Source organism: Canis aureus, chromosome 37, assembly GCF_053574225.1.
Source record: "Canis aureus isolate CA01 chromosome 37, VMU_Caureus_v.1.0, whole genome shotgun sequence".
Lineage (NCBI taxonomy): Eukaryota > Metazoa > Chordata > Mammalia > Carnivora > Canidae > Canis > Canis aureus.
Window position 1 is genome coordinate 24,577,263 of NC_135647.1, and position 27,275 is coordinate 24,604,537.

Sequence of the window (27,275 nt, forward strand, 5' to 3'; positions counted from 1 at the left end):
CATGGGGAGGAAGGCCACGGTGGACCGCTAGCAGCCAAACCCGCATCGGAAAAGAATCAAGTCATGCTTTCTAATAATCAAGTCGGCCTCCCTTACCGTAGGTGCTGACTCACCTTGCAGCACTCTTTGCCAGCGCAACCTCGTGTGCGCCTGGGCTTGTGATTCGCGGTGGTAAATCTGCCTAGGGAACAGGGGAAAAGAAACGAGGAGGGCAAAAAACATTTTTCTAAAATGAATAAATTGCTTCCTCATTGACAAAGAAAAGGATAAATCTGGGTCTAATTTAACAACTTAAGTAGTAACTGACGGTGGAGGTAGTAACGCTCCCTCCCGAAGCGCGCAGCTGCGAGGCCCCGCTGCCATCGGACCCCGCGTGTCTTCGCACAGGCTGCAGATGGTCGGGGCTCCAGAAGCAAGACTGAGCACTTAGAGACAGCGGTGAGGACAGTTCCAGAACTCAAATACCAGTGACCGGAGACCACTAGCCTTGGTCACTTTTAAAGGAAATTTTAATTAACCGTATCTGAAAAATCCACCAAGTCTTGTTGGAAGCTTAATCTTATTAGTCAGAGAAGTCACTTGCGTAAATAACTGGAAATAAAGAGATTCCACGTCATGGATCTGGCAGGTTGTCGTCATGTCCTGGGGGTACAAAGACAGGCGTCCTGGGTCTCACGGCTAGCATCTGCGTGATCGAGGCCAGCCACTTCTCCATCTCAGGCTCCTTGTAGGACACTGGGCCTTGGGATGCACCCGACACAAAGCTGTGACCTTGACTCTGAACAAATTATAGTAACTTATGTCACGGCCAAAAACAAAGCTCTGGATTGTGGATTCTGAGCAATATGTACACGTGTACATTCATTATATTCTTCTTCCTAGTTTTGTATTTAAAATGTTAAAGGCTTTCGACTTAAAAAAATAATTAAAAATAAATATTTTATATAAATGGAAAATTCGTCACCTAAAAAAGAAATATATATGATGTATATCAACATATATATGTGTGTGTGTATATATAGTTATACATATATATGTATAGATATAGAGAGAGATTTATCTATATACATATCAGTTGAACATGAAATAGTTCAATGAGTAGCTTTAGAAATTTAAGAAAGGCTGGGTGATCTATGGAAGTGTTGAAGCACTATATTGTACACCTGAAACAAACAGAACACTATGTGTTAACAATAAATAATTTTTAAAGAGAAATTTAAGAAAGGAATGACCAGAATCCATGTATTCATCCCTGTACTTTTTTAAAAACCAGCATCCTGAGTTCCCATGACGTAACTAGCACCGTGCTAAGTGCTGATGACATAAAAATTGAAGCTCAGATACCACCTAAAGGAGTAGTTTTGGTGTGACCCTTTTTAAAAGATAAAGGAGGGATCCCTGGGTGGCTCAGCGGTTTGGCGCCTACCTTCGGCCCAGGGTGTGACCCTGGAGACCCGGGATTGAGTCCCGCATCGGGCTCCCTGTATGGAGCCTGCTTCTCCCTCTGCCAGTCTCTGTGACTCTCATGAATAAATAAATAAAATATTTTAAAAAAAAAAGATAAAGGAGAGTTAGAAATTCAGTAATGACTTATTCATTTTTAAGTTGAGTGTTAATGGAGTACTTTTTTAATGTTGTGTACATAACCTAAAATTTACTGTTAACCATTTTCCAAGGCACAGTTCAGCGGTATTACCTACATCCACATCACCACCATCCATCTCCAGAGCTCGTTCCTCTCTCAGCACTGAAACTCTGCCCCCATTAAATAATAATTCCCCGTCCTCCCCACCCCAGAGCCCCTGGCAGGCACCACTCTACTTTCTGCCTCTGGGAATCTTACCACTACGCTGGGTACCTCACACGAGTGGAATCTTATAATATTTGTCTTTCTGTTTCTGGCTTATTTCACTCGAGGTTCATCCATGTAGCATGTGTCAGAATTTCCTTGATTTTTAAAGTTAAATAATATTCCACTGCATGTATCTACCACATTTTTGTTTATCCATTCATCTACGAGTGGACACTTGCGTTGATTCCACCTGTTTAGGTTTTGTGAATAATGCTGTTATGCAGATGGATGTACAAATATCTCTTGGAGACTCTGCTTTTAATTCTTTTGGATAGATACCCAGAAGCAGAATTGATGAATCTTATATTAATTCTATCTTTAAGTCCTCGCTTTGGCAGCACATATATTAATTCTATTTTTAATTTTTTGAGGAACCTCCCTACTCTGTTCCCATAGCAGCTGCACCATTTTACATTGTCACCAACGGTGCTCAAGGATTCCAATTTCTTCACATCCTTACCAACAGTTGTTATTTTCTGTTTTGTTTTGTTTTTAAGTGGTAGCCATCCTAATGGGTGGGAGGTGGTATCTTATTATGCTTTTGATTTGAGTTTCCATACTGATTAGCAATGTTGAGTATCTTTTCGTTTTTTTATTGACTCTTAGTATATCTTTGTTGCAGAAATGTCTATTCAAGTCCTTTGCCTATTTTTTTTTTAATGGGGTTGTTTTGTTGTTGTTGAATTGTAGGAGGCCTTTATATATTCTGGATATTAACCCTCTATCAGATATATGATTTGCAAATATTTTCTCCTATTCTGTAAGTTGCCTATCCACTCTGGTCATTGTGGATAAAATGCATAAAACTTTTAAATTTTGATGTAGTCCAATTGATGTATTGTTACTTTTATTGCCTGTGCCTTTGCTGTCCTATTCAAGAAATTATTACTAGATCCAATGTCTGCAACTTTTCCCCTGTTTTCTTCTGGTGGTTTTATAATTTTAGATCTTAAGTTTAGATCATTTATCCATTTTTGAGTTGATTTTCGTATATGGCGTAAGGTAAGAGTCCAGCTGCATTCTTTTGTGTGTGGATGTCCAGCTTTCCTGACACCATTTGTTGAAGATTGTCCTTTTGCCCGATTGGATGGCCTTGGGTACTCTTGCCAAAAGTCATTTGACATGTATGTGAGGGTTTATTTCCGGTATCTCTAGTCTGTTCTCTTGGTCTGTTCACCTGTCTTTATGCCAATACCACACTGCTTTGATTACCATAGCCTAATAATAAGTTTTGAAACCAAGAAGTGTGAGACCTCCAACTTTTTCAAGATTCTTTTCTCTGTTCAATGATCGCTTGAGAGTCTGTGAATTTTAGTGTGGATTTCTATTTCTGGGGGAAAAAAATCCATTGGGATTTTAATAAGGATTGCATTAAATGTATAGATATCTTTGGCTAGTGTTGTCATCTTAACGATATTAAGTCATCCTACCCATGAACGCAGGATGTCTTCCCATTTATTTGTGTTTTTGGCACTCGTTTTTGAAGGCCCTTTTTAAGCACAGCACCATCTTTGATCATGGAAAATGGAAAAACTGAATATTTTTCCTAGAGCAGCTTACAGTCCAATTTGAATAAGACAAATTAGAGAATACATCAAGAGCAAAGATGAGAAATGACACTGGTTGAGTGCATCAAGGTGATGCCGTGAGGGTCAGAGAAGGAAAGCCTGTCTGACCAGCATGAGGACCCCGGGGAGACTGCTGGGTGTGGAACAACCTGCGGAAAGAAGTGGTAAAGCCAGGGACCCAGGGGGTTGGTGATCTGCATGACCAAAAGTGAACCAGAAGGTTGAAATAAAAAGCAAGCAAGCCTGAGAGACGAAGGGAACAGAGACAGGACACCTTAAGCAGTGTCTGAGCTGGCAGGCAAACAAACCAAAACCAGTTTCTTAGGAAACTTCCTACCGACCTCAGACCTGGCAGTTCTGCCAAGAATATGCTCAGGTTAGTCTCTGGAGCTCTGTAGCACTATCAGTAAAAAGACCATAAAACAAGGAATGTTTGGTTCCGAGCATGTGTGGTGCAGAGGACAGCCAGTTGGGCATGTGATGTTGAAGTTCCTGGGGTTCTGGGCCAATGTGTGCTTGGAGAAAAGGCATATGTGCAGTTTTCTGCTTAGGACAGGAAGGAAGAATGGTTCTGTCATCATGAAGGGCCCGGCTCTACAGGTGCTCATATGTGTCATCTCACTTAGCCCCCCTTATGGCTCTGGGAGGCAGAGATCCTGACTTCCATCTACAGATGAACCGGGATCGGGGCGCCTGGGTGGCTCAGTCACTTACGCGTCTGACTCTTGGTTTGGGCTCAGGTCATGACCTCATGAATTGTGAGATGGAGCCGCACAACGAGCCCCTAGTTGGGCTCCACGCTCAGAGGGGAGTCCTCTTGAGAGTCTCGCCCTCTGCTCCCCCATAAATAAGTAAAATCTTTTAAAAAGATAAAATAAAGACAAACAGGGAGGTCCAGAGAGAGCATCCCAGAAACGTGAAACCCCCAGCAGTCCCACCTGTCTAATACTACCTAAGGCCCACATCTATATCCACTTTCCCTGAGGTCAGAGATGGGGGACGGGTAGCAAGCCTGGCCTCGCTGTATCTGGGGCAAGAGATCCACGTGCGTTCTAATCCCAGATCACAGAGCTGCGCAACTGCCTTCTACTTAAAGGAGGCCTCGATGACACAAGACCCAGAAATCAAGGCTCTTGGAGCATCCTGGAAGGGAGTTAGTTCCAGAAGAATGTCTTCTTTCCTTCTCTGTCCCTTGCCAGGAAAGATCAGAAGTGCAAATCCTAGAATGTGAACATGGGACAGCCCCTGAGAAGAGGGCACCGGGCCTTAGCCGTTCACTCCAGGGCGCTCCCTTAGATCAGCCTGACTCGGAACTCGTCACTGAGTGCTGCTAACCTGCATGACAGGAGTGAGCTAAGACCTGATGAGAACCAGCCATGGGGGTGCGTGTGGGCTGTTGCCTGCATGCCACAGCAGGCACAAGTTTGCCAGCCCCAAAGTGGCTCCTTGCCTGATTAGATCTAAGGGGAGTGTGCACACTGTGGATGGTGGTGAAACCCAGTGTGGCCATAATTATGGAGATAAGGTGCTCAAAGGAAACACGTACCTGTTGAACAGCAAGCCTAGTTCTCACCCCAAGGAGGGGTCCAGGAAGGCCTCTCACCAGTTTTCATGGTCGATCTGGTTCTGTCCCAGGCAGTGGGACTGGCCCTGCCTCCCCAAAGGGGCATGGCAAGGTCGCTAGCTATTTCTCTGTTCCATTCATTTGTTCATTTTTTTTTCCGCAATCCCAAAAAACTGCCATCATTCTATAAAACATTTAATCAGTAGACACGGAGTTAAGCGGGGAGAGGTTCCCCTCTGTTCTTCTCGTATTTTATCCTAGTTGGTGATTAAAATGATATAAGAGTTGGCAGGCTCCTTGGAGCCTTTCTGGTTGTGCCTGGTTATGAATGGACTGTGGCATATCTCACATGTTCTTTTTTTAATCTTAAGATTTTATTTATTTATTTATTTGAGAGACAGTTCGAGAGAGAGCGCAAGGGGAGGGGAGGGGCAGAGGAGGAGAGAGAGGCAGCCTGGCCCTGAGCAGGGAGTGGGATGCGGGCTGCAGCCCAGGACCCGGAGATCACCACCTGAGCCAAAGGCAGATGCTAAACCCGCTGAGCCCCCAGGAGCCCTTCACGTATTCTTAAAAAGGTGCCCCAGGACTGCGCCATCCGTGGCACACTCGGGGTGGGGGTGGGGGGCACCTCAGGGAGCCTCTCCTGCCCTGTAAGGAAGTTAATGTAGAGTCACTAGTTGTGTTCCTCCGGGGGAGCTGGTCACTAGGAACGCGGGCAGAAGGGGCGCCGGCCAGGGTGGCCGTCGGTTGAGGTCTGCCTAGGCTCAGGTCACAATCCCGGGGTCCCGGGGTGGAGCCCCACGTCACGCTCCCCACCCAGGGGGCAGCCTGCTTCTCCCTCTGCCTCCGCAGGTCCCCCTGGTTGTGACGTGCTCTCTCGCTCTCTCGCTCTCTCTCTCTCTTGCTCTCAAATAAATAAATAAATAAATAAATAAATAAATAAATAAATAAATCTTAAAAAAAGAAGAATGCTGTCAGAAGAGAGAGGCGTTAGTTAATCCTCTCCGTCTCCGCTGGGCTCACCACTCTTCGCGCTACAAGTGCACGTGTGGACGGCCGTCTCCACAGAACGAGGCCAGGGAAGGAAGAGGCTGTAGAGCCCAGAGACGCCCCAAACATCACATCCAGCCCTGCCCCTCCCCAGCTGTAGGAACTGAGGCCTCACACAGGTGGTCGGTCGCTCGCACAACCCCAGGCCGCTAGGTAGTTACCTAAGACCTTTGTTCCATAAGGTGAGGCTCAGACTCGCTGGCCAGGAGGCGTGCTGGGAAGTTCACTGTGTTCTTTTTAGGGCGCTCTGGAAGATGAATTTGGGGAACTGTGAAACCAGGAGCCAGTCACCCACATGAAGAAATAAAACATGTTGGGACTGTTTTCCTAAAGAGGCCTTAGGACCGTAACATCTAAGAGATACCTTTGAAGCACAGTAAAAATGTCTTTATTAGAGAAGGATACAATAAGCTTTCCTTCAGGAATAAAGAAGAGATGGTTTGGAAGGAAGAACCCACTATGATAACTGGCCTTTTGTTTGAGAATGAGTTGGAACGCAGCAAAAGGAAAGACAGCCGCCCTTTGGCCTGCACATGAACAAGATGGAGTAATTAGGGCAAGAACACTTGGATCTGTTGCCCTCGTGCCTTGTGTAACACCCTTCTTTCATGTCACAAGGTGCAATAATAGAGGATTCCATTTCCTCCAGGAATCTTAGTTTAACGGATGCATTATTAGGAAAATCAAAATGTATTACTACTTGTGCTCGACAAGAGGCTACATACACAACGTCACAAACTTTTTAACCTTGTTGTCACGTAACACGTGAGTCTAATATGTTAAACTGAGATTGAGAAATCATCAGATAATGTGAGCTCCCAAGTGACCTCTGAGACCGAGTTTTCTCATCTGTTAAGGGGTGAGTGATGCATACCTGGGGGAGGTGAGTCATAGCAAGACTGTGCACAAACCCCACAGCGAGGAAGTCTCATGTCTTCCTAGTACCCAGATCTATTTGCTGAGAGCCGCATCGCAGTATCGGTCTCCAGCAGGACCCTGATGGCCAGAAAGGGCTGATGTACTGTGCCACCGAAGCCGTTGTACGGCAGGTGATTTTTAGCAAAATCTGAAACCTGGCATGTGAGTGGTGTTTTGCAGCAATATTCTAAGTTAACGCTTCTTTTAAAAAAATAATAATTCTAATGACATTTGTGTATTTTAAAAGCTTGCCTTAAAAAAGAAAAGGCCATGTCCTCTCTGGTTCTGATTCTGTATAGTGTTGGCTTTACAGCCATTATATTATATCTGCAGATTCAGAGCAATAAAGTCAAGGAAGAGCCGTAGGGAGAAGATGGCTTAGGTTTTAGATCCTTTATCACCAAGAACTCTCTGCCACAGCCTGCAGAAACACCAAAGAGGGAGCCGGCAGCCAGCAACCACCACAGTATTTTTACACTTAGACCAATAAAATGCAGCTATTTTACGAGAGTGATTTCATTTAAAATTGTTGGTAGTTGCGATGTTTCGTGATCGGGGAGCGGTGATTACCTAAGCTCCCTGTGCACGTGAGGGTCATGAAGCCAGCAGGTTCAGCGCTCTATGCAAAACAGCTTTGCATTCTGGTTGTGGAAGAAAGAGCCGTGCTCTTCCTTGTAGAGAGGAAAACGTAACGGTCTATTTTTTTTTTAAAGATTTATTTATTTATTTATTTATTTATTTATCATAGACATAGAGAGAGAGAGAGGCAGAGACACAGGCAGAGGGAGAAGCAGGCTCCATGCAGGGAGCCTGATGTGGGATTCGATCCCGGGTCTCCAGGATCACGCCCTGGGCCAAAGGTGGGCGCTAAACCGCTGCGCCACCCAGGGATCCCCTGTAACTGTCTATTTTTAACAGTCTTTGGAAACTTTCTCATCTAGAACAGCGAGGAATAAGGATTCAGCGGAAGTGATGCTTTTTATAGGTTTTTCTCAGGTGAATTCAGTGACATTGTATTGCTAGTTATCAAATGAAGCCAGACGTTGGGGGCAGCCCTGGGGGTGATGTGGAAATGGCCTGTGGAGCCTCCTGGTTACCGACTGCAGCTCATAGGCAGCTCCTGACAAGTGTGCAACTCCGAGAGCGCGGCGTTCACACGAGCCTGGAGGCCGAAATGTGCGGGCGTGTTAGAGACGGGGCTGCCTGTGGTTAGAGACGGGGCTGCCTGTGGCCGCCGTTCCTGCGGAGTCACGCTGCCCACATCGTCACCTGGAAGGAACAATAGTAGGAAAATCCTGAGAGGAGAGGACACCGTTGGCCAGATCCTAGAGCACAGGCCTGTCCTCATCAAATCAGGCCTTCCTGCCTCTCACCGAGGAGTGGAGTCCGCCTTCCAGGGCAGCGTCCTGAGCTCGCTGTAGGCAGACGGGGCAGTGGGCACCCCGCGTCCCTTGTGCTGGGAAGATGCCCCCCCATGGAGCCCCTGCACCCCAAGGACGTGCATGTGGAGCTGTGTCAGTGGGAAGAGTGTAGAGCAGCCGGCCTTGGGGGAAGACCAGGGGCCCCTCAGCTGGCTCCCCAGAGACGGGTCTGATGTAGGTCCAGACGGAGCCGAGGCCACCCGAGAAGGAGCAACGGCTGGCCCTTCCCACGTGGCCGCAGAAGGCATCCGGGACTCTGCAGGACTCAGCCCAGACACCCTCTTCTCTGCGGGGCCTTGTCTGCCCCACGAAAGAGTGGGTCCCGACCTCTCCTCCCTTTCCCCTCCTCTCCTCCCTTTCCCCTCCATTGTCCCCACTCACGACCCGGGCCACTAAGCCGCCGTGACTGGCTTCTGTGTGCAGCTGGAGGCACCGTGGCGGCTTGGGTAACTGGAGTCTCAGCCACATGGATGCTTCCAGACCCTTCCGCCCACTGGGGACTGTTCCTAAAAAAAAAAAAAAAAAAAACAAAACCCAGCCCAAATCCCTGCCCCTGCACGCCGAAGGCAGGGCGATATTTCTCCCCAGGGCTGTGGGGACTACCTGACTTCGGGGCTCTGCTGCTTCTGCTGGGCTCTGAGCCGCGCCCCGATCCCCGGCGTCTTCCACGTCCCGCCTCCGTGGCAAATCGGATGCTCCGTAAGTGCAAGGATTCGGCAGACAGGCCATCTCCTCACGAAGAGGACAGCTTAAAGTCACATATCGGGCAGGCTGGTTCCCCAAGTCCCTGGCCACTGCTCCCCGGGAGAGGGATCAAGACCTGGTCCCCCGGCCCCTGCTCAGCTCCCCCCACCCCCACCAGGTCTTTGTCGCCTTTTAGCAAAGTGCTTTCTTTCTCTTTTTGTAAATTCCTTATTTGCTTATGCGAGAGAACAAGAGCGAGGATGAGAGGGAGCGGGGAGACTCCGAAGCAGAGCCTGCACTGAGCAGAGCCCACGCGGGGCTCAACCCACAACCTGAGCCGACACCCAGAGCCGGAGAGCCAAGGGACTGGGCCACGCAGGCGGCCGCGCGAAGCCATGTCCTCGCCGGCTGCGGAGGGCCGGGGCTGACCCCGCGCCACGGGGAGTTCACCGCCCCCTCCCGCCTCGTGGCACCGAGCCGGGTGTGCTCACGCTCAGTCCCCCTGGGGCGGGGCATATGGGGCATGCTGCTTCACCGAGCTTCTAGATTCGGGGGTGGGGGCATCCTGAGCCAGCGCGGGCCTGCTGGGCTGTCGACGTGGCGGAAGGCAGGGAGTAAACCTGGAGAAGTAGGTCGGATCATGTTGTCAGATACTGGAAGTCGGTGGGAGAATTTGGATTTTATTTGGCGACTAATAGGGGTTTCTAACTGAAGAGACGTCAGGAAGAGCCTCTGACAACATGGGCATCGCTGCAGGGAGAGGAGGGACGCTGCAGCCGGGGAGTCGCTGGTCCGTGGGGAAGGGGGACCGTCATCCAGTGCCCGTAGTCCGAGGGCCGTGGGACGGAAATCTGACAGCGAAGGATTTGGAAATGAATGACGTGGACAAAATACAGAAGCACCGACGTCGACCAGGATTTTAGGGGCAGGAGGGGCCGGTGATGGTTAGGGCGCAGCAGGGGAGGGAACAGGCGGGCGTCGAGGGAGGGGCTGGACCGCTCCGGTGGTGAGCACCCGCATCCCGCATCCGTCGCGGCTCCTCGCCGGGAGCCTCCTGGGCGCCGGGCACCGTCCAGGTGCCGAGGGCAGGGGCAGGTGCGCAAGGCGCCTCCCGCCCCCTCGGAGCTCGGGCCGACGACGGAGCAATCACACAAGGGCCGCTGGGAGGATTCGGGCACAGACAGGAGCTGGACGGGCGCCCGGAGGGGAGACTGTGCCCCGCAGGTGCTCGCACCTGCACCCGCACATCCCTGCAGCGGGCCTCAAACCGCTGTCTGCCTGCGGGGGGCTTTTAATGCCATCGGGGGAAGGAGCCCCGGTGGTCAGAGGCAGAGGGCTGCAGGGTGAAGCAGGCCGGAGGCCGAGGCTCCTTCCCCTCCATCCCCACCGACTCCGTGACTTTAGGCGACTCCCTGACTCCCCGTTCCCTCATCTGCGACATGGAGATGACCTACACCTGAGGTCCCCGGGAGAATGAGCCCACACACTGGCTGGAAACCACCTAGTGAGTGTGCAGGGCTGGCAGCTGGAGGGGTGCCCTGGGCGCGGAACTATGGGGCACCCGGCCCGGCACGGGTCGGCGTCCCTGACCCCTGTCCCTCAGCGGCATCCTCGCGGGGTCCTGGGCTCCCCCCATGGGCTCCCCCCACTGATGTGCGTGCAGCCCCGCAGCCGGGCAGGGGGCTCAGTGCGTCAGGTGTAATGGGGAAGGAGGTCGGCAGGGGCTCGGAGGGGGCAGGCAGACAGTTGGGCCCGGGAGTGGGCGGGAGACAGCTGTGGGCCCTCGGGCCAAGCCTCACCCGCCCTCGTGTCCTGGCCACAGCTCCGGGCGCGGTGCTCATCTCACAAGTGCCGGACCGGGGTTCGCAGCCTAGTCCCTCTGCCCGATGCACCTGCTTTTCAGGCTGAGGCTTAGGTCAGTGACGAGGAAGAGCAGGATGGGCACGGGGCAGCCACGGCCCCAGGGCCTCTTGCTGGAGCCCTGGGCCTCACATGGCACATCTGGCGGCCTGTGGGGCATCGGGCGGCCCAGGCCCTGGCGCAGCCGCGGCCTTACTCACAGGTAGCATGTGACACATTTAAAAATAACGAAACTGAGGCTGGGGTAGTGAGTGCGGGTGCCGGGGTTGCGCTGAGGCCCTGCCAGCCTCGCACTCAGGCCCAGCCCGGGGCACAGAGCCCCGGCGCCCCCACTGCCAGTCCCGGAGACGCTAACGCCTCTGTGCCCTTCACCCCCTGCTCCGACACCTACGCTGTCTTTACCTTTGCCCTTTGCTGTCCTCCCTCCCACTCACTCTTCACGACCCAGCTCAGGGGTGTTTACTCTGGAAAGGGTTCCATGCCCCAAGTCCTGCAGGGCTGCGGTCCCCTCCCCCTCTTGTGACCCTGCAGGCCTGCTCGGAGAGACCTGGGTTCGAATCCAGGCCCTACCGTGGACAGACACTGGGCACGTCACTGCTCTCCCCAGAGCCTCACTTCCTCCTGGAGCTTCACGGGGCTGGGCCGATCACCCGCTTGCAGATGGGCCGAGGGGCCCGCACGTAGGTGTCACCACCACCAGCTCCGAGGGCTCCCCGCGCCCCCACCCCTAAACTGGTGACTGGGCCCAGGGCTTCCCCGACTTCTGCAGCGAGCGGCAGCTGAAGCGCCCGGCACCCGGGTCCTGAACGGCCAGGGCTGGGAGCAGGGGCGGCTCACTGGCCCCGGAAGGGGAACCTGGCCAAGAGCCCCCGGGCAAGGCTTGCTGACCCAGCCACACTGCGGCAGGACAGGCCACTGCCCTGTGACTTGTGTCCGTGGCAAGCGGCTCCGCTGTCAGCACCACTCGCCCCGCACGCCCGTGCTTCTGTGCTCCGGCAGGGAGGCAACGTGCTGGAAACAGCCAGTCTGGCCGGCGACAGGGCAAGCTCCCCAGACGTCCAGGGGTGCCTCCGTGGGGACCGTGGGAAGGCCCAGGGTGCCCTGGGCCCTGTGCAGCCCCTCACTACCCAATCCCTGCCTCCGCCCTCGGGCCACCTGCCTCCCACCCATGCCCCCCGCGCAGGGCCATCCAGCCGTGAGCACCCAGCCTCGCCGGCCGGAGGTGCAGCCAGGCTCGGGAGGCCTCTGTCACCTGACCCTGCACTCGGTCACCAGCCCCTCCCCCCACTGCCCCGCTCTGCCCGGAATGAACTCGAAGTGCAGGGCTGCGGCTGAGCCGGACGGAGGCCCCACTGGAACAGGACCCGAGGGCCACGGCTCCAAGGAACGGCTCCATGCGGACGGATGCAGGGGCGTAGCTGTGCGGGCACCAGCGGCCGGGCCAACGGCGAGCAGGGCCTCAGAGGGGGAACCATATAAGTCCTTCGGGTCCGTCCCTCCCCTCACTTACAGACGAGGAGAGCTCGGGGCCAGGAGCTCACCCATAGGCCAGAGCTAGGCCTCAGCCCTGCGCGCACCCACCCCCCCCCACCCCCCCCCCCACCCCCGTCCTCCCAAACGCAACCCCTAGGAGGCCTTTCCAGGGCGGCAGGCACACTCCGGGAGCTGACAGGGGGCGCAGGGCTGCTGGGTTCGGGCCCTGGGCACCCCCAAGCCGGCCTCTCCCCTCCGCTGAGCACCCGCCGAGGCCCCTGCACGGGGCTGCGTAGACGCTCGCGAGTCTTTGATCCGCGGAAGTCCCCGAACCACTCAATTGAGGCGTCGCTGTGACATGGTGGGCGTGACCTTGAGCCAAGTCCCGGCCTTCACCTTTGCCAGCCCTCCCACCCCGAGTGGGCCCGTCAGCCCTGCCCCAATCTTCACAACGCCTGCCGTGGCTGGCACTCGGGCCCAGGACCTTCTGAACTGCTGTCAGTCGACAAAGACGAGCCCACTTTCAGTGCCCGTGAGCTTCCGTGGGCCTGACGCAGCCCGAGTCCAGAACCCCCCGGGACTGCAGCCTCGTCCCTCCCTGAGCGTCTCTGCAGAGTGAGGTGCACACGCCGCACACTGGGGAGGGTGAGGCCCTGCCTGGTGCTTTCGTCAGCCCACGGAGCAGGAGAAGCAGCAGGGAGCCCGCACATGGAAGGATGTGCCCCCAACAGCCCCCGACGTTCGCAGCGTGTCCTGTCCGTCCTCTCTTGGCCCCCTTAGTCATTAGGGATGACAGCACGGAGGACCGTCCTCTGGAAACCCTCCGAGGGAGGCAGCGTAAGCACAGCCGTGTCCCCCAGGCAGTGCCAGGAAGGCAGAGGGAGCAAGCGGCCGGGGCCCCAGGGAGGCCCAGCACCCGGCCCTGCCCCGCCGCGGGCCCTGGGAGGGGCTGTGGCCTTTACGTTTCTGTGATCGATAATTCCTCACATCCGGGTGGAGCCTCGGTCTCCAGAGCATTTTCACGTACGCTCCGGTGTTGCTTCAGGGCCGCTGGCGGAGCGGGGACCAAGGCCTTGTTTCTCTGCGACATTAAAGCCTGCTCCCCGTGGCAGCCGTGCAGCTCGGCCCCGCCGGGCTTTGTGAGTGAGGCCGCCCCGGGGCCGGCGGGGCACCTGCCAGGGGCTGCTGTGCAGGGCACCGCGCTAGGAGTCCCCCCCAGGGCTCCATCAAAGCCAAGCGGACTATTTTCCACTGCATTTTCCTGAAAGGATGTTATGATTTTCTAGATGTTTGGTGGCTGGCGATAAATCAGGCTTTTATGATGTCATGTGAAAGGCCGCCTCTCGGACTTCCTCCTGCCACAAGCCAGAGATTAGAGCGGCCGTGTGGGTAGGGCGGCGTGGACGGAGCGTCCTGCGGGGCCGGGGAGGCGTGGGCCGCCCCGGCTCCTGCCCCTGAGCTAACCGCACTTCCTCAGCTGCGGGCCGTGGGCATCGCATCAAGAGCCACAACAGGGCCGTGTGTCCGTGGAGGGACGGGGGCCACTCAGGTGAACGTACGAGACATTTCCTTGCAAGTGGGTCGGCCCTAACGGCGGCGGCGAGGTTAGGGAAAAGGTGACCTCGCTGCGAGCGTTTGTAAACGCGCTTGACGCAGCCGAAAGGCTCTGGCTCGGGCCTGGTCGGGGCTCAGCCCCGCAGTGAGCCTTCGGCCGCCCCAGTGCTGCCCGCCCCCTGCGCGGTGCCCACGCCACGTGCAAACCTCCCGCGCTCGGGCCTGGCACCCGAAGCCTCCAGTGGCTCAGAGCACAAGCCCAACCCCGCGGTTTGGGTCGAACACCGGTCTCCCTGCAGCTCAGGGAACTGTCACATACATAGAATCTGTTTTTTTTTTTTGAAAAAGGGAAACCCAAGCAAGTTTCGGGGCTACGCCCAGTCCCCTGAGAACGGGCGGACAGGAAGGCGGCTTCCAACAGGGAGCGGGTGTGGATGGCCCCCTCGGTCGCGGGGACTCTGCTCGCACAGGGCAAGGGCAGGCAGGCGGGCCAACAGGTCCACGGGCGGCCCCGCGCACCCCACAGGTGCCAGCACAGCAGGCCAGCTCCCGCCCTCTGCTCCAGGAGGTCCCTCAGGCCCCGCGTCCCAGGCCCAGCTGGGCAGGGTCCTGACCCCCAACTGGAGGAGCCCGGGCCTGATCCCCTCAATGTGGCCGGAGGCTTCTGGGTGGGTAGCACTGGCACATCAAAGAGTGACAGCTTCTTTTTTTTTTTTTTTTTTAAGATTTTATTTATTTACTCATGAGACACAGAGAGAGAGGCAGAGGGAGAAGCAGGCTCCATGCAGGGAGCCCGACATGGGACTCGATCCCGAGTCTTCAGGATCACACCCTGGGCTGAAGGCGGTGTAAACCGCTGAGCCACCCAGCGATCCCCAGAGTGACAGCTTCTTTGGGAGCAAAGGGGTTGGAGCAAACCAGACAAAAGTACGTCCTCCACCCTTTTAAACATTAAGCTGAAAGTCAAGCCCATGCTCACTTTAAAAAACTGCGTTGGCCTCTGAAAATCCGACTGAGAACTGGCCGAGGCAGCCCACCCGCGCTGGTGGCCGGCCGCCGCGGACGCTTTAGGATCCGGAGCAAGGTCTCCCAAAACATGCTTTGCCGGGGAAGGCTGGGATCACGCAGCAGGCCTGACCGTCCCACCCCTCCCACCTCGCCTCGGCCCCGGGTCCCCTCGTCACTCTTTCCAGACCCAGCGGCCTTGTCTCTGACCCTTGGACCGGGGTACTGCTCCCTGTGGGTCCGCGTGCCTGCGGTGCCCCCGAGATGCCCTCCTACCCCAGGACTCACTGTGACTGGCTTCGTCTGGTCCTTGGAATCTCAGTCCTGTGTCCCCTCTTGGGAAGGCCTTCCCACGCAGCCTTCCTACTCCTTATCACGCTGCCTTCCTCCACACTGCTAGTCCGGCACCTCTGGAGCTGACACGGTCTCTCTTGTCTCCTGTACTCTTGACCTTCTCTCCCTACCAGAACATCCGCTTACGGCGAGGGCCTGGCCTGTCCACGGCTGCTTCCCCAGCTCCAACACTATAAGCGTTTGGCAACCAACAGTCAGGAGCATATGCGACGTTCACGATAATTGGGGGAAAAGTCGAATACAAAATCCTATATATTCTGGTTCCAATTATTCAAAAAATGGTGATCTAAAATAGGAGAAGTCAGGTTACATGCAAGGTTAAAGTAACATAGAAGCATGTAAGACAACTCACTTAAAAAAATTACATTCTCGGGGCACCTGGGTGGCTCAGTGGGTTGAGCATCAGACTCTTGATTTCGGTTCAGGTCATGACACTCAGTGTGGGGTCTGCTTGGGATTCTCTCTCTCCCTTCCCCTCTGCCCATCCCACTACTCACTATAAATAAATAAATAAATAAATAAATAAATAAATAAATAAATAAATGAAACTTTTTTTTAAAAAAAGGATTACATTTTCATCTATGACGTTACTACAAGAAATTAAAAGGATAGCTTTCCCTATACCTTGCAAAAGCTAGCCCTAACAGTGTAAAATAAATCAGACGTAGTAGTAGCTACAGTCCATGTGTCATCTTGACTCCTCACAACTCTGCAGGATAGGTGGTGGTGTTTTCCCCAGATTTGAAACCCGGGGCTCAGAAAGACTGAGGAACTTGCCCCCCACGGCCACACAGCTAAGTGGTTGAGCCATGCCGTGACGCCAGGTCTCTCCAGCAATACCTCTGTGTTGGTGGTGGTGCCTATAGATCTTTTGTTGCCGAGATGTAAGTTGTATACAGGGAAATGCACAGACCTTCACTATGTATCTTGGTCCATTTTGACAAATGCATGCGCTCACGTGTGCTACACTCCCATAGGATGAAGAACATCACTCAAGAGTTTCTTCGCACACCTTCCCTGTTGATTCTCTTCCCCTGTAACCACTGATTTACCGTCTGTCGCCATCAGTTAGGTTGCGGGTACTGGAACTTCACACACGTGGAATCATACTGGACCTACTCTCCTCTGTTCATCTCTTTCCTTCAGTGCTGGAGTATGTTGATATTTCCATATGTGACACGGTATTTATTCTTTAGAGATCTCTGTGACACTTAAATTAGTGAAGCATAAAGTGTATCGCTTATAGGACTTTGTAGTGAGGGTTTGAACTACTAAGCATTCTGAGCGCTGGACTAAGAATCAAAAATCTTGGCTTCTCGTCCAAAACCCTACCACTGAGGGCTTTGTGACATTAATCACATTATTTGTTTAAATCTCTCAATAGATGTATTCAGGTATAGGATTCTGTTCCTCTTAGAAACATATGAAAGAAAGAATGCAAGGTAACATGTCGTACAGACCCCCAGCAGCCAGGTAAACTCGTTACAAACTGTGACGATAGGAAACGAAATGATGGATAGATAAAAATCATAGAGAAGCTAGTCTCTGTCTTAATACTCTTTGCCTCTCAAAACCCTTACTAACAAACGTCATCGTAGGTGTCTTAATTTTCTCCTCAGTATGAAAATCCCCAGAGAAACAACCGAAAAACAAGAATTTGAATGTTGTCAGCTGCCAGGTTAGTCCTAGAATTTCTTAACAAGTTAGTGAGGGAATGAATGTTTGAAGGAATCTAGAGATGTACATTTGAATGACCCTGCCATCTAATTTTTATTCTGGTTGGGAGAAGGATGACGGATGGATGGAAGGAAGGATGGAAGGAAGGAAGGAAGGAAGGAAGGAAGGAAGGATGGAAGGAAGGATGGATGGAAAGGAAGGGAAGAAAGGTTTGATGGAAGGAAGGAAGGATGGATGGATGGATGGATGGATGGATGGATGGAAGGAAGGAAGGAAGGATGGAAGGAAGGAAGGAAGGAAGGAAGGATGGATGGATAGATGGATGGAAGGAAGGAAGGAATGAAGAAAGGAAGAAAGGATGGATGGATGGATGGATGGATGGATGGAAGGAAGGGTGGAAAGAAGGAAGGATGGATGGATGGAAGGAAGGAAGGATGGATGGAAGGAAGGAAGGATGGATGGATGGATGGAAGGAAGGAAGGAAGAAAGGATGGATGGATGGATGGATGGATGGAAGGAAGGAAGGGTGGAAAGAAGGAAGGATGGATGGAAGGAAGGAAGGAAGGAAGGAAGGAAGGATGGAGGAAAGGAAAGGAAGGAAGGATTGATGGAAGGATGGATGGATGGATGGAAGGAAGGATGGATGGATGGATGGATGGAAGGATGGATGGATGGAAGGAATGAAGGAAAGATGGAAGGATGAATGGATGGATGGAAGAAAGGATGGATAGATGGACAGAAGGATGGATGGATGGATGGTTGGATGTATGGAAGGATGGATGGACAGGTGGATAAATTGAAAGAAGGAAGGATTACTGAAGTGAGTTTCTTGAATTGGAGTGACCTATGATACTATGTAAATTGAGAAAAACCCCAAAGGAAAAAATGCCCCATCTCTACCGTGGAGGCATTCGGATTACTTACAATATTCTTAGCACTGATATCCAGAGGGAGGGCAGAGCCTTTTCTGAGGGGCAGGGCATATTTCCTGACAAACTGGAGGGGATCGAGCTGAAGGGGAGACGCTTCCCCTGGCGCCGTCGGGGGTCCCCGTGGCCCCAGTTGGCCCTCTCTGGTGGCGAGGTGCCTCCTCTTACAGGCAGGCTGAAGGTAAGCGGCAGGGCAGTTGGGCTTTCACCCGCACAGACACTTTGCGCGGTGCTTTCGTCCCCAGGAAGCAGCCACCTGAAACGGATGCAAGATCTCTTGAGTTGCATTTTGAATGTGATCGTCTGGAGATTTAATTAGCTGATGTATGTAAAGTGCTTTGAGGGTAAAAAGTCCTCCAAGTGGCAAAAGAAAGGCAGCCTGCTCCTCGCGCTCCGGAGCGCCACTCGCCAATTAGGTCACAACAATCTTTAATCAGCCCACTTAAAGCTGCTTTATCTCCTTTCCTCGGGGTTTGTGTCACCTCCTACCAGCATGGGTAAATCTTTACACCCTCGATCCAGTTATTAACAGTAACCAGTAATTTCGAATGAAGATGGTGCTGGCTTTGAAGCCTGGAATGCTGAGGTCACTAACAATCTTATCTCCCTTTCATTAGCTGGCTCTGCATCACAGCTGTGAGTCAGCCCCCCGTATCAGCTGCTTGGAGCAAAGATCAGTGAGGAAATCAGAACCAAGAGGGCTCCGGTTACAGCACTTAATCTAGCTTTCCCCAGCTTGATACTCCTGTAAGCACCGGGGATCAAGAAATGAAGCTAACAACAACAACAAAAATTAACTCTACAATTACAATTAGGGATGTGCAACAGGTACAGAAGGGCATGGCACCTCGTAATGCATATGATGCAAGACTTCATCCCCAAAATCTCCCTGATGCTTTTATTTAAAGCAACCGATTAAACGCCCACCTACAAGCAGACAGCTCCCCAAAAGCTACAAGGCACAGCTTCTAAGAAATGCTTTCCTTTGCTCGCTCACGCAGAGCCCGATTGCACAGGACAGGCCCCAGGGGCCCCCGGGGCCGGAGGGTGCACGTGGCCGGACGGTTCTGGGGACCCTGCTGGAGGGCCACCCTATGCCTGTGCCCCGTCAGATGCGGCAGGAGAAGCTGGGCCTGGGGGCGGGGGGCAGGAACGGCATGGATACCCTGTGGGTCTGTGTGTGCACTCCACGCAGGATGATGGCCCACTGTCCTCGCCAACACACGTCTCCAGCATGACTGCCTGAAGGGACTCTTGCCGCCGTATTTTTAAAAAACTATTGAAAAGGCAGTTAGCATGTTTAAGTCCTACATTCCCCCCACGCAATCGTGTTGTCTGTGCGTGTCACCTCTTTGCCTAACGCCACCTCACTTTGTATGCTGACCGTATGTTTAGAACACATGGAGGGAAGCAGCATCGATACGTAGGCGGCACCGTGAATGCCATCAGTCGGGTTCTCCCCTAACTGGGTCCTCCCCACCCCACCCCGCATCTCTGTTCGCACGGGGACACATGGGGAAGACAGTGTTCTCACTCACTTCCCACGGAGGCCCTGCTGGGCTGGGTGGGGGGGCCTGCACGCAGATGGGGGGGGGTTTCTCTCCCTCTGTTGGGTAGCTCTTAACACCTCCTGATTCCAAATGACATATGTTATCACCTGAAAATAAGTGGTCCCCAACCCAGAAAAATGGGATCAACGAGGGGTCACAGGATCCTAGAGACTCCCGGAGGCACCGTCCAAGAGGTCACTGTGGACATCCTGACGGTCACCACCAGGGCTCACAGTCAAGGCCACCGGTGGAGGTGACCATGGGGGCGATGGCGGCTCCGCGAGCTGCCCGTCTAGGTGCACGTGCCATCTGTGGGACGATGGGGGCTCCGCGGGCTGCCCGTCTAGGTGCACAGGTGCCATCCGTGGGGCGATGGGGGCTCTGTGGGCTGCCCGTCTAGGTGCACGTGCCATCTGTGGGACGATGGGGGCTCCGCGAGCTGCCCGTCTAGGTGCACAAGTGTCATCCATGAGGCTATGGGGGCTCCGCAGGCTCTCAGTCTATGTGCACAGGTGTCCTGTGTTGCCCTGTGCCAGGTGCCCCCCAGCAGCCTCCCCCGGGGAACTGAGGACAGGGGCACAGTGCAGGGTCTGCTCACTCTGTTTTGCTCCCTTTGCCACTTTATCTCCTCTGTCAGTAGCTCTGGAGCGGGTGCTGACTGACTCAATTTCCCTGAGGCTGAGCCCCAGCATTGTTTGGGGGCTGCTGAGGGACAGGCCCACTGAGTCCCGCTTCCTGAGCAGACGGGACAGCCCGCTGTTTTCTTCTTGTCTCTTATCGGCCCTTGTCAGTAAGGAGCGGCCTGGCTGCAGCTTGGGTTTGTGCTGATAGCCAGCAGCAGGAGCGAAGGGGGGAATGTTCCATACGGTTCTTAGGCCTTGGCCTCCGCACGGAGACTCCCTCCCTCTCTGGGGAGGCTCCTGGGCGCAGGGCTTTAAACTGCCCCGTGGGACACATACCACATTGCAGACTTTCTCAGACTTTTCTCATTCTTACCGACTCCCGGCTGCACGTCCTGAATCTTGACTGGGATACTCTGAATGACTTTAAGGCTTGGTCCATTTTGCTGGTTTGTTTTGCTGGATTTTTTTTTTTTTTTTTTTTTGGTTTTTTGTTTTGCTTTGTCTTGTTCTTAGCATTTCTTCGTCTCTAAAAAGAAGCATTTCCCCAAGAGTAAAGTTTTCCTGCTCACTCCACATTAGCATAAAGTTAGATCAAGAACCAAATTTGTTTCATTCTTTTATTCCCTTGGAACCTGAGCTATTCCTCAATTTTTTTTTTCTGAAAAGTATAAGGAAAGAAATGAATATCCAGTGTTCCTCACAGCTCCATATTTTAAACTCTTGAAGATGTGTAACCAGGGCTTTTACTGGTCTTAGTTTTCTTTATTAACATCCCCTGTCTATACATCTTCTCCTTATTTATAGCACTCAAGAGTCAATTTATTTCAATATGCACATTAGAAATTTAACAACATCCTGCCAAAAGAGCTCACGCTTTCAAAATGTTTCTCCACCTAAACAGATGTGCTTTGCAAACCTCACAGGCTGACCTGTTGAGAAACATCGTATCCAACACATAATTTGAAATAAATATTAAAATTTCCCCAACACAACCGCAGTGAAAAGGGGAGACAGAGAGCATGACTCCATGAACTTTGAGAAGTTATCCTATGCCATCAGTCTATTTAAGAGCAGTCCCCACAGTGATTTTAGGGAAAGTGGGTGGGTGTCAAAGGCATCTAATGTGTTAAACAACCCTCAAAATTAAAAAAAAGGCTGGGGGCGGGGGGGGGGGGGTGAAGGGAGGAAAGAAAACTAACCGGTGTAATTTAAAGATGTGTCGTTATCTTGATGGAGATAAAAAGGCACCCAGGAGATCTGAGGAAAGGGGACTGTAGTTTGAGTAGAAGATAATAGCACAGCATGGTGTCTCCTTTTCTGGATTTTATGTTAACTACTGTGGGCTCAGGAACTGGCTTAATGACTTTTCCAGGATTTGGTCTGGCCCTTTATCAGTTCACTATAACAAGAACATAAGCCAGGAAAGCCTGAAAAATTGCTGCAGCAAAACATGCCCTCCTACCGTGCTGCTGTTTGCAACCCGGGCCATTGGCATTGGGCCTGTAGGGTTTATGCCTCGACAGCCGCGGGCCGAGGACAGCTCCTGAAGGTCTGCGAGGCAGCGGTCATCAGGGAGCCCCGGAGAAAGACAGGGGGCTCCAGGCATCTGGACATGCACGTTTCCTCCTCGCTCACGCTGTTGTGCTGCTGTAAAATGCTCAGCTAAACCTAATTGAATTTGACAATAATAAATCACATGTTGAAACTGTATAGCTCACCTAAGGAACAGCAATGGAAACACTGAAGACACCAGAAGCCAGAGTTCAGGAAATGTCATATTCACATAGAAATGCTTTAAATTTTTCCCAGAGCTTTATTGTCTCTTTTTTTAAAGAAAAGCTCCAGACCACCCAGCGCACAAAGTCCATCTTGGAAACTGTACATAAAATCTTCTCTTTAATCAGCTCTTGCCCCTGTTGTCATCCTACGACTCTAAGCCTATAAATAAAGAAGGAACTGAACTGTCAAAAATGAAGCAAAGAACAAAAATAGATGAATCATTCTCTCTCGTCCCGAGGAGCTGATCACGCCCTCGTGGAGAAGGTTTGTGAAATGTAAAAGGAAACTATATTGTGACCTCATCTGACCCCCGCCACCCCATTGCTCCACACAGTCCTGCGAGCAGAGCAGCTAGTTGCTGACGTCCGTCCAGGTAGGGATCAAGCTTCCAGGGCCCCTTCTCTCTTCACGTGCCGAAGAAGCTTCTTGAAGCTTCCATAAGGAGGCGGCCCTGCGTTCTAGGTCTGCGCTGTCATTCCAGAGCCACCGGCGCTCCCGTGCCACACCGTCCCCACGCCACCCTCCAAGTGCACCCTGTGCCCCAAACCCTGCGGCCTCAACCATTTGCTGCCTCTTCTCTCGAAAGGACACAACAGAAGGAAGTTAGAAGGTCCTTCAGGGAAGGGGAGGTGTGGGACAAGCCGGACGCCCCACGTTGAGGGAGGCACAGGACAAGTCTCGATGCTAGCTCCCGGCAGCTGGCGCAGAGAGCTGCTGCTTGGTTCTGGTGGAACCTCATCCTTTTCCTTCACAAGGGCTCTTGGTCTAATTAAATTTCAGGGAGACAGAGCCTTGGCAGAAGGTTAAAGTTAGCTGCTAGGCTGGAACGGAGGAGTTGGGCTCAAAACTAAATTGGGAAGTTGAACAGGGTGCGTCTCTGGTTTCAATGAAATACTTTTACGGCGTATGGTAGCGATGTCTGTGTCTGAGCTTTGGAGAGCCAGTTTTCTTTCTCCTTAATTGTAGTTCCCTAGTTGTTTTTATATTATGAGCTACTTGTAGGAAAATACAGGAAACATAATTACAATACAAAGCTCCCTTTCCCAAGCCTACTGAGATCATTTGAAGCCAAACTGGGTTTTAGGGTTTTGCTAACCATAAGGTCAGAGCCATGAATTGCATCCTATGCAGTGCTGGTTGATTTACAGCAAGTGCTGCGTGATTAAACACTGACCACGTTACTTGGAGCTACGCAACGGCTATAGAATCGAGGGAGGGCGGTGTTGCTTCATGACACCACGTTTCACAGCTCTCGGGGGGAAAAGAATGACCATCTTTGTGTGACGCTTAGAGTAAAATAGAGAAGTATTGTGGAAGTACATACAAGTTTATTTAGGGAGAGGAAAGAGAATTTAATTTGTTTTTCCACTTGTATTTCCAGCTCCATGCGGTGTTGAATTGCTCATTATTAACTTCTGTATCCTACCTTTCCTGAAAAATCTGTATATGGACTGTCAGGAGCAGCAGAAATAACTTTAGTTTTACTATTATCAACACTCGGGAGAGGAAATCAGTACCTCGGCGTATTGTGAGATGCAAAGCCTTTGGGAGTTTGAGTTGTTCAAGCCTAAAAAGTAATGATGGCTGATGGAGAATGAGGGCTGTTGAGCTTACTCTGTCAGAGAAGGGGCCCAAAGGCACAGTAAGGAGCCCCCCTCACCCCAGGGGCGTCCATTCCCAGCCCCATGGCCCCTGGATGCCTGACCCGCCCAGAGCTGGACGCCCAACCAAACCCCATATACACTGTTTCTTCCTCTACCTGCGCGCCTGTGATAAAGTTTAATCTCTAAATTGGGCACATAAGAAATTAATAATGAATCATAAAATAGAATACTTATAACAATATACTGTAATAAAAGTCACATGAATCCACGGGGTGTGGCTGTCTCGAAACACCTTCCCATAGTACTTCGGCTTTTTCAAACTTGTGATGATGTGAGATGATAAAATGCCTGGTGATGAGAGGAAGGGCTGTCAGGCGAGGCTACTGCTGACCTTGTGCCAGAGGGGTGGGGGGCTGCTCTGGCCCGGGAGGGGGGGGGCCTACTCTGGCCCAGGGGGCTGCAGCCTCACAGGTGATGCTCCGCAAAGCCGGACTGCTGTGCTCTCATCCACAAGAGCGTCCCGACAGCCTTGGATGGGGAGGTCTTAGCCGTGACCAGGGCCCTGCCCAGCCCCTGTGCCCCTGTCAGCCTGAGTCCCCTGCCCCGCTACCCTTCGGGGACTCCGACAGAAATCCCTGGGGGGGGGCTTGCCGCAGCAGGTGCATCACCCATCTGTTGCCTTCACCCCATGCAGCTGGTTCAGGTGGCTCTAACATTGTGTGTAGCCGGGAACCTTCTCTGGGGGGTGTTTACTGTGGTTGAGGCTCCCCGTCAGGCTGCCTCCCATTCTTCCGGGTTCAGGACCCGCCTTGTGCACCCTTGGATGAAAGCATTTGCACCCGCGGAGCTCGATGCCCATCTCCCCCCAGAATGGTCTCTTTTCCTCCTCTCTTCCTCCCTCCCTTTCTTTCTGTTTCCGAATCATCCTGGAATTCTCATCTTGGTTTTCTCCTCGGTGGTCTGCAGAGACCTGTACTAAGAGGCGGTGGTGAGGGCGCCGAGCAGGATCGCACCCTGTCCTGCGGCCAGTCCTGCAGGCAGTCGCCCTCCTGGGAGGCCTCCGGAAGGGCCGGCGCTGCCCCAAGCAGCTGCAGGGCGAGGCCCGGGGCCACCCCGTGGTCGGTAGTGCATGTAGACGCGGACACCTCGGTGGGTGAGGAGGGTGGAGGCCCGCGGGGGCAGGTGGCGGCTGGGCCTTCCAGCGCGGGAGCCCGGCTCCGCCTGCCAACACCTTGCTGGGGGGGAGGGGAGCGGATGGGGGAGCACAGGCCTGTCCGTCCTCCCGGCGGTGGCCGTGAGCTTCGGTTTCCTTTTACGTGCCTGTGGGTGTGCAGCCCCCTCCCCCGTGCGAGCCCTCGGGGTCCCAGAGCTCGAGGCCCCCCCCCCAGGTCGCCTGGATGAGGGGCACCAGCGCCCGCTGCGGGCGCGGGCACTGGAGTCGGGGTGGGGGGGCACTTGTGTCCGGGAGGGAAGGGGCAGGGGCACTGGGGTCGGAGGGGGGAGGGGGCGGGGCACTGGGGTCTGGGGGGAGGGGGCACTGGGGTCGGGGGTGCACTGGTGTGGGGGGCAGGGGGCGGGCACTGGGGTCCCGCCGGGGTCCTCGGCGGTGCGCCCCGCCCGGGGGGGGAGCGGCGGGAGGGCCGGGGGTGGGGGCGGCGGGGTGTCCGCTCCTGCCCCGCCGAGGAGAGGAGCGCAGGGATTCGGAGCAGTGGCCACAGCGGCCCCGGGTCCCCGGCACTCGCCGCGGGGCTGTCAGGTCCCCACCCGGGGCGCGGCGGCCGACGGGAGGGGCCGGGAGCCCTCGGCCCTCGCCCTGCGCCCTGCGCCGCCCGCCCAGCGCCGCCCCTCCCCGCAGGACTTTCTGCAGGGCGACTGCTCCAAAGCGAAACAGAAGCTGAGCTGGAAGCCCCGGGTCGCCTTTGATGTGAGTGCCTGCCCTCCGGCTGGGGCCGCCCGTGGGGGGGGGACGGGGGGATGCGGGGGGGGGAAGGGGGTGCCCGGGGTGCCGGAGGGAAGGGGGTGCCGGGGGGGGGCGGGGAAGGGGATGCCCGGGGTGCCCGGGGAGGAAGGGGATGCCCGGGGTGCCGGGGGGGGGGGGGGGGAAGGGGGTGCCCGGGGTGCGGGGGGGGGAAGGGGGTGCCCGAGGTGCCGGAGGGAAGGGGGTGCCGGGGGGGGCGGGGAAGGGGATGCCCGGGGTGCCCGGGGAGGAAGGGGATGCCCGGGGTGCCGGGGGTAAGGGGGTGCCCGGGGTGCTGGGGAGGAAGGGGGTGCCTGGGGTGCCGGGGAGGAAGGGGGTGCCCAGGGTGCCCCCGCCGGAGGGCGCGGGGCGGCCGGGGCGGGGCTGCCGCCCGAGAGCCCCGAGCTCCTCCCTCACCCCCCCACCCCCCCGCCGGGTCCAGGAGCTGGTCCGGGAGATGGTGGACGCGGACGTGGAGCTCATGAGAACCAACCCGAACGCCTGAGGCCCGCCGCGACCCGAGGCCGCGACCCGAGCCCGGAGCGCCCTTCGCCCTTCGCAGCAGGCGGGCCGGACCCGCAGGCCTCGGCGACGCCTCCCCCGCCGCGGGGGATCAGCCAGGTGTCAGCACCGCACTCCCCTGTACTTCAGATTATGTCCTTTGACCACGGAAATCGGGGCCTTTCAAATTGTTTTTCTCTTTTCTTATTAAAAATGGTCTTTCTATGAACTGGCACTAAGTGGATGTCCGTGTGTTCCCTGAGGGATGGAAGCCGCTACGGGGGCTCCAGCAAGACACCCCGAGCCCCCCCCCCCCCAGCCCCTGCAGGTGGCAGCCCTGCTGGGCCCGCCCCGTCCCTGTCCCGGGTCCCTGCCCGACCTTTCCATCCCCCCTTCTGGTGACAATGGGCCGCTCCCTGCAGCGGAAGGGAACCCAGGTCCCGCAGGAAGGAGGCAGCCCCCCCCCCACTGTAATTAGATCCCGCGGGGCTCCCACCCCTCGGAAGAAGTCTTGAGGAATGGGGTGGGGTGGGGGACAGAAGGAGAAACCTGGAGGTAAGTGTTGTTAGAACATTCCACCCAAAGCCCCCGAGTTACCCGGAGGTCTCTGAGGCCAGGCCTTTCCTCATGGGCTCGGATTCCTCGCACAACACCAACTCCAAGCACCTCTCAGGACTACATCACATTTTAAATCTGACTTTAATGTAGTCAACCAATTTATATTAAGTGCCTAATATATGTCGGACACTGCGCACTTGAACTACATCAGTGTTGATTAAAAATTACAATGAAGAGGTGTAAGCTGGGCCTCAGGTCACTGGATCCATTTCCACCGATGCGTCCGGGAGGCAGACCGGCCCTGCCCACGGGCACACACGCTCCTGAGCCCGGCCCGGGGCTGCGCTGAGTGAACCCCGGCAGGTGGACGCCCGTGTGGAGCCCACGAGCGGCACGCAGAGCTTTGTGTACAGGTGTATACTTCTGCATGAAATACAAGATTCTGCCCTAGAATAAATTAGGTCAGAACTCTTCTTTTCCCCCTCACTCCCCCTCCAAGGAAAATAAAATAAAACTTTATAGCAAATGGAATTCCAGCCTTCGCACATGCTCGCGGGAACGCGGGTGAACTATTTCTGAATGTCTTCGCCGGCAGGTTTATGATCCGGGAGGGCCCGGCTGGGCGGCTGGCGGCAGGAAAGAGGGCTCTTTGTGTGGCTGCCCGGCGGTGCAGGGCCCGCTGGCCAGGGCGCCCGCCTCCGCCTTCCACGCAGCAGAACCGGGCGGCGCGCTCCGGGGCGGCCCCAGGACGGGCCTTCTCCCCATCGGGATGCTGCTAAGTGGAAACAGATGGC

At 54.3% G+C, this 27,275-nt stretch overlaps 1 protein-coding gene across 1 annotated transcript in view; it reads left to right on the forward strand.

The window, feature by feature from the left end:
• Positions 1 to 26,158, forward strand: part of GMDS (GDP-mannose 4,6-dehydratase) — a 575,871-nt gene extending 549,713 nt beyond the window's left edge. Inside the window, exons 10-11 of the mRNA XM_077886286.1 lie at positions 25,321 to 25,389; positions 25,865 to 26,158. Coding sequence (XP_077742412.1) covers positions 25,321 to 25,389; positions 25,865 to 25,927 — 132 coding nt within the window. The 3' untranslated portion in view covers positions 25,928 to 26,158. The remainder of the gene's footprint in view (positions 1 to 25,320; positions 25,390 to 25,864) is intronic.
• Positions 26,159 to 27,275: the final 1,117 nt, after the last annotated feature.